Source organism: Cariama cristata, unplaced genomic scaffold, assembly GCF_000690535.1.
Source record: "Cariama cristata isolate BGI_N322 unplaced genomic scaffold, ASM69053v1 scaffold23949, whole genome shotgun sequence".
Classification (NCBI taxonomy): Eukaryota; Metazoa; Chordata; class Aves; order Cariamiformes; family Cariamidae; genus Cariama; species Cariama cristata.
The window spans coordinates 7,278-14,738 of record NW_009634391.1 but is presented as its reverse complement, the minus strand read 5'-3'; the positions used below and the strand labels follow the sequence as shown (position 1 = coordinate 14,738).

At 52.8% G+C, this 7,461-nt stretch overlaps 1 protein-coding gene across 1 annotated transcript in view; it reads left to right on the top strand.

The window, feature by feature from the left end:
* Positions 1 to 4,901: 4,901 nt before the first annotated feature.
* Positions 4,902 to 7,461, top strand: part of PLIN1 (perilipin 1) — a 5,283-nt gene continuing 2,723 nt past the window's right edge. The window contains 4 exon segments of the mRNA XM_009707139.1: positions 4,902 to 4,946; positions 6,308 to 6,506; positions 6,650 to 6,732; positions 7,099 to 7,351. Coding sequence (XP_009705441.1) covers positions 4,902 to 4,946; positions 6,308 to 6,506; positions 6,650 to 6,732; positions 7,099 to 7,351 — 580 coding nt within the window.

Here is a 7,461-nt window from a genome sequence, read left to right as displayed (position 1 = left end):
ACACATTTTTAATTCCTGTCAGGGGAGCTCTCGGATAAAAAATACTTCTTTCCCTGGTTTGCAAACTGATTTCTCTTTTTCTCTTGTATTTCATAGGTAAAGGGAAATGGATTAATACAGTGATGTGGCCCCTAGCCAGCTACACCTCCCTGTGCCCTGCAGAGGGAGAAGGGTGGTTTTGTCTCGTGTGCCAGGCAAACACTGTGCAAAGCCATGAGCCAGGCTTTGATGTTTCTCCTGTAGGGACTGGTGTGGATTAGTAAGTACATACTTAATGTGGGAGATGAGGCAATGAATTTTCAGCCTATTTCAGCCTTACCTCTCCCATTGTACATGATGTGGGTTGGAACATACAGGAGTAACTCTTATTACTGGATGTTAAGCACTAATACTTGCCTTCTGCTCCCCAGCTGGAGGCTAACAATTTAATGTACCTTAACGTAATGTGACTGAAGCCATAGAATCATGAGCATGTGGAGCAAATCCTTTTAGTGCCTTTTTTTGTATCTGTTTCTAATACAGGAGTTGGAATAAAGACAGCTGTTTGAACACAAGCAATAAACTGAGATGAGCGTGATGCCATGTCTGTGTGTGTAACTTAGAAGGTGGTGTAAAGAGATGCTGAAGGAAGAATCCTCCCTCCCATCTCTGAATTTTATGAAGGATGATACTGTTAAAGAGACGTTGCCTATAGTTGCACTTGGGTTGTAGAGCTTTCCTTTTCCAGTAGCAAGGTGGCAACCAGATTTGTCAGACTAATTTACAATCCCCATTTCAGTTGCAAAAACATGAAGATATACCTATGTGAGTACCAGGTAAAACTGCACATATGAAACGCTCTAAAACAAAGTGACGTTTTGAGAATTGCCATCAGTTGCCCTTGAGTACCAGTGGTGAGAGCTGGAGCCTTCTGCCCAGCCTAGGCACAGCTACAGTGAAAAGAACGGGTGCACCTGCATTTTAGTATCTTATAAAACAGCCCTTCATTTGGATGGGTCTTAGCGTCATAGGGCATGTCGCTGCCAATGTTTAAGAACAAATGCCTGTTCAGGGCAGGGGGTGAAGGGTAACATCTCCGGCTGAGATGGTGAGCAATGGAGCCAGGATAAGCGTTAAAACCAAGCTTACGGTTATCTCCTATCCCCTGCAATAAGAGCCTTGCAAACTTGGAAGCTCAAAAATGTCACTTCCTGAGCAAGGTTTAAAGCATTGCATTCAGCAATGTTTTAGCAAGAGTTTCCTTCTGAATTACTGGTCTCATAGACATTTTGTAATGGAAACAGTTGACAGGAGAGCAGTCTGTGTGAGATCTGCAAAGTAATCTTCTATTCTACTTACAGATAAGGCCTTCCTAATGTTAATATCATGCTTGGCATGATATTTCAAGTAATGTGTGAGCCATTCGGGATTCCCAGGTGAGTGGCAAGAACGATCAAAGGTCTAAAAACCAACATCTCCAGGGAGGGACCAAATGAACCCGTTCTGTAGAGGAAAGGTGACTGGGAGAGGGTGTGAGAAGTCTTCAAATGTCTAAAAGGTTGTCTGCCAAGAGGAAGGCAATAAATCAGTCTCTAAATCCATCCAGGAGGTAATATATTTATATTGCAGCAAAGGAGAATTAAATCACATTTTCTTTGAACTGTAAGTAAAATAAAAGACTAAATGGATTGCCTAGGAAGGCAGTCCTTTAAAAAAAAAATGGAAAGACATCTGCCAGCAGTGGTTTAGGAGGTGCTGATCCTGCCATAGGGCATGGAAATGAATTAGTTACCTCTCCAGCCCCTCCCAGACCTAAGTATAAATATGCCTTGCAGGTCTTTGGGGATCTGGGTCATCCCTTCTGTGTGGTATATTAATGGGTATGGAGCAGACTGCGGAGACAAGGGTGTAAAATTGCTTCCTTACGCCCAGCTGATCTGGTGAGCTCTAAATATTGCCTGCAGAAACACAGAAGGTATTTCTGGTGTGAGGCGGAGCGGCAAGGGGATGGAGGCAGTGGTACCTTTGCACTGCAGAGCCCAGGGCTGGCCCAGCCTTTGTCCTGGAGGAAGGGGAGGGGATGAGCAAAGGCGTTAGTAGGGCAAAGGCTGTGTTGTCTGTTGATCCCCACTCCAGCCAAGGCAGGGAGAAGGGTTGGCATGCCCCCTGCACTTTTAGCAAGGCCAGCAGGGCTGGAAAAAGTCTCAGTGCCAAGAGAGGAAACTTCTGAGCAGGCTGCTCCCCTTTGTCCTGCTGTCTGGAGGGCAGCGACTCACCCCACCACCGAGCTGGAGACAGCCCAGGACATTCATATGCCTCTGTACCCAGCTAGCAAGGCAGGCCCGCGAACTTTGCAAAGCCCCACGCTGGAGGTAAACTCCAGGCTCCAGGAAAATACCCCCTTTCCTCCCATGCATGGCTTTCCCACGTCCCTGGGACGTCTCCCACCATGCCATACAAACAGCACAGCCAGGAGCAGGGAGCCATGGAGCCGTGTTGGGTGCACCCCTCTGTGTCCTGCACGGGGGTGGCGGGCAGCTGTGGGTGTTCAAGGAATTGGCTCTGCTGCTTGGGCCTCCCCTGACGCTGAGCCACATGCCAAGGGTCTCCCCGCCTCGTGCCAGGTGGTCCAGGACACACAGCAGCCTTGTGTCAGCAGGCTGCCTGGATCGCTCATCTGCACTGATCCCCTCGGTTATTGCTTTGTCCCCTGGCATTTGTCCTCTTTCTACCGCATTGTCCTTGTCTCATCATTGTGGCTTGTCCTTGATCTCTGTGGTCAATAACCAAAACCTGTCATAGCTCCATACAGATGGTATCTTCTTTCTTTTCAATCAATACTGCAAACAGATCTGTTAATTATGATGTGAGCTGGCAAAGTACCTCTCATGCAGTGAGCCAGGCTGGCCACAAAAGAGCAGCAGTATTTAAGCATTGCCAGCAGGTCAAGGGGAGCAGTTGTTCCTCTCTATGAAGCATTCATGAGGCCACATTTGGGGAACCGTGTCCTGTTTTGGCCCCACCAGCACAGGAGAGGTCTTGACTAGAGTCCAGCAGAGCATCATTGAAAGGGTAAGACATTTAGGGGTGTGGAGCACATGCTGTACCAGCGCAGACTGGAGCACAGACTCTGCTCAGAGGTGCACAGAGCAAGGGTAAGAGATGGCAGACACAAATTGCAACAGAGACAATTCCAGCTGGACATAAGGAAAATATAGTTTACCGTGAGTATGGTTAGCACAGGAACTGGGCCCCAGAGAGATGGGAATCATCCTTGGAGATATTCAAAACTGGACGAGACCTTGAGCAGCCTGATCTAGCTTTGAGGGTAGCCCGGCTTTGAGCAAGAGTTGGATGAGGTGACCTCCTGAGATCACTTCCAACCTGATTTTTTCCTCCATTTCTTTCTACTCCAAATGCCTAGAGTTTTCCTAATGCAGTGTCTGCCCTGACACTTAGCTAAAACCCTCCATTAATTCTCTTAGAAATTGCAGACCTGGCCAAACCACATCATTTTATGCAGGATGTGTCCCCCATGGCTGCCTTCTGCTCCTTGTGCTTAGTAAACTCTTCTGGGGAGAAACTATGTTCTTGGTCTACGCTGAGTTTCCCAACAGGATAGGATCCTGGTCCACCACAGGGCATAACAGGGGCTACAGAAATACAAGAAGGTTTTAATCTCTTAGGAAACCCTGCCTGACTCTTCACCTTCTCCCTGGCTGCTCATGATCTGTTGCTTTTGAAGTGGTGAAGTCCAAGGGCAGCTTCTTTTCATCTTCTCTTGATGGAGTGGCATTAAACCCTCATGCATCCCAGCTGTGCCACAGCTTCTGGGCTCTCCAGAGAAGACGACAAAGGAGATTTTCTGCCATCATCTTTTCCACATTACAGTGGCTTCAGGGAGCTCTTTGGCCAGTTTCCACCACCATCTGCCAGCTCCCAAACCCGTGCAACTAGGAGGTGGGGCCTCGTGGTGGTAGTGGCTGGGGCATGGTGCATCACTCTCAGAGGACCTGGGCAACAGGACAGTGCAGCCACCACCCTCTGCTCCTGCTCTGCCGGGGACCGGCTGGCCCCCGGGGAGTAGCCTGTCCCCCCCCGGCCCAACGCAGCAGGACCAGGAGGGTGAGAGCAGGGATCACCCGCTCTCTCTAAATCTCCTGAATTCCATCTGCTGCTAAGAAAAGGGAGTCTGTGTTGGGGCTGGGAGCTGGAGTTGTGCTTTTGGCTGTCACCCAGCCGGGAGCAGTGGAGATGGGTGTTTTGCGGTGCTTTTGCCCCCTGGCATTGAGCTGGTGGTGTTAGGGCAAAGGTTGGACTCAATGATCCCAGAGGTCTCTTCCAACCAAATCGATTCTGTGATTCTGTGCTGGGGCTGCGCAGGGATGGGCGCTGGTGTTGCGAGCGGCAGAGGTATGCGGCAGATGTGCGGGAGGGGGGTGCTGACAACAGCAGGGCAGCTCACCGCATCCCTACCTGCAGCTCCTCTCTCTGCTCCTGTCCTGCTGCCTTACTCCTTCTCAGCCTGCATCTCTCAGCCTGGCCCTCGGGCACATCTGTTAGCGTCCTGGTTGCTCCGAGTTTGCTGTACAGCTCTGCCAGTGCCCTTTATCCTGCCTTGTACTGTAGCTCCTCCAAACTAGATGCCTCTCTATTAATTTTTTGCATCTTTGGGTGTTAAGACACACTAGCAGGGAAGGGTGGTGTGGAGTCATTGGTTTTACAGCTTACCTGGTAAAAAGTCAAGTGTTAGGCACTGCTGCATCCATTGCGCCCATGGGAGTGCATGTTTCAGCCCAGGTCCCAGCCCTGCCATGCTCAGGGTGGGGTGCAGGAGTGAGAGGGGGGAACCTGAGCCCAGCCCTGCCTTCACAGGAGGAGTCTGCGGCTCCCACCTTTGGTTTGCAGGTGGCTGCATCACGATGACAGTGAAGAAGAATCAGACCCTGCAGAATGGAAGTGCCAAGGTGGGTGTGGGAAGAGGGGGAGAGGGGAAGGCAGAGGTGTGCCAAGGGTGCCAGGTAGTATGTACCGGCTCTGCCGGATGAATACAAGTCACATCCCCTGTGTGCCCCTGTTATCTTTATATGGATCTTTACCTGCAATAATATAGAGCGTCATCAAAGGGAAAGGATAAAACCTTTTGCTTGCTTGAAATTAAATAGTTCAGAATCAAGAAAGTTAACCCTGAGCTGATGCGAGCCCTCGGTGATACCTGCTGGCAGTGCCTGTCCTTCATCTGTGTCCCCGCTGTGGACCCCAAACCTCCAGCAGTCGCGCCTGTGTGGATGCAGCACTGCTCTGAACAGCTAGAGCCCCCGGGACTGCTGAACTGCGGGGTTTGTGAGAGGGCTGGCTCCGAGTCAAGCCAAAATTAGCACAATATTGCACAAAACAATATGGTTTTTCTCAGACATGCAGATTCACAGTCCAGTCGTGGTCACAAGTGGGACACGAAGCCAAACTCAGCCTCTCACCCACTGGCAATTAGGGGAAAGCTCAGCTTTTTCTTCTGCTGTCCTGTACAACCCAGAGAGCTCTTGCCTCATGGCTGCTGTGACGAGCCAACGTTCACGGCGATCCTGCCTTGAGGCTGCAACCGCTCTCTCGGTTGTCTCACCTCGCCACGTGGGCACCGGGCGAGAGCAGGAGCGGAGGCTGGGGCTGCAGGTTTATCCTGTTCACTCAGCTTTGAGGGACCCACCTCCAGCCGTGTTCTGGCACTGGCAGCACGCAGAGGTGTCGGCTGTGCTGGTTTATACTGGCATCCCAGTCACCCGTGCTAGCAGGGCGTGGGGATGCGGTGCCTTGCTGTCTGGGAGAGCTCTGGTGCCCTCTGCTTACAGCAATGGCTCCTACCCAGGCCCTCTGTGCCCTCAGGGACAGACCTGTTCCTCTTCCCATCTCCTTTTTGAGGTCCGTATCCCTGACTTGTCACAGCAGTGACAAGACGGACAGGACAAAGGTGCCACATAGGCACCGGTCTTTGCTGGTCCAAGGACAGGAGCAAGGGCTGGGTCAGATGGAAGAAGCAGGAGAGCAGGGTGGAAAGCCAGAGGAAGCACCTGGATGGTGGGGCTTGGGAGATGGGGGGAGTGGGGACCCTCCGACACTGCCTGGGGTGTCCCTGCTCCCCCAGCAGCAGCAGCCAGCCTGCTGTGCCATACCCAATGTAGCTCAACGGGGTTCAAGAAATGCCCTCCTCCTCCAGCGTGAGCTGAGGTCCTTTGTGGTCACTGCAACACACCAAATGCCACCAGTGTGTGGATGATGGGGCATTCCTCGGGGAAGGGCTGTTGGCTAACCGATGCCCATCTGCCGTGTGCAGGAGAACGTGCTGCAGAGGGTCCTCCAGCTGCCGGTGGTGAGCTCGACCTGCGAAAGCCTCCAACGGACCTACGCCAGCACCAAGGAAGCCCACCCACTCGTGGCCTCGGTGTGTGAGGTCTACGAGCGGGGCGTGCAGGGTGCCAGCGCCTTGGCCATGTGGGGCATGGAGCCTGTGGTGCGCAGGCTGGAGCCTCAGTGTGAGTCCATCCACCGAGGGGGACATGGCAGGGGGGGAGCGCACCAGAGCCTCCCTTGGTGGGACAGAGCTGGCACTAGCATGTGCCTAGCACAGTCCAGGTGCTTTTCTTACCAACCCACCCCATGCTTTTGCCCAAGGCAGTCGCTGTGGCTAATGACTTGGCTTGCCGGGGCTTGGACCACCTGGAGGAGAAGATCCCTGCCCTCCAGTACCCCGTTGACAAGGTAAGTCACAGGCAGGACAGTCTGGGACTCACCGGCCCATCTGAAGGGCCTACAGCATGTCTCCACTGGTCTGGTTTCTGGATGGTGATGAGCTGCTGGAGGGGGGAAACAAGGCAGCACCTTCAAGCAAGGGCCCCTCCAAGGGCTCCTGCTGCCCAGGGGATGGTTGGGGCACTCCCAAATATAGGTCAACAGTGTCCTATGTCCCATCCCTACCTGCTACCTGTAGCCCAGGCTGGAGAGAGCTGATATTCTCCTCTCAGGGCTGTCTACTGGCGTGGCCATGGCTGGCATCCTCATGGTCCCTCCAGCTGTCCCATGCCACCCCAAGCACACCAGCAGGGCTGTTCATCTTTCCACCCACAGCTCGCATCTGAACTGAAGGGCACCATCTCCTCCCCCCTCCAAAGTGCCAAAAGCACCATTGGCAACTCCGTAGATAAGATCATGGAGCTGGCAGCGGAGGGCTACGAGGCCACCAAGAGCACAGTGGAAACGACAGCAAGGTACACAAGAAGGAACTCAGTCAGCCAGATGGCAGCCGCAGGAGTCGACACGGCCCTGGGAGGGCTGGAGAAGCTGATGGAGTACCTGCTGCCGGAGGAGGACGAAGAAGCAGGTACAGGTAGACCTGATGCTCAAATCCCCTCTGAGGGTGTCTGTACGCAGGGTGGCACCTCACTCATGGGGTGCATGTGGCAGGGGGATGTCCCTGGATTTTGGCGTAGG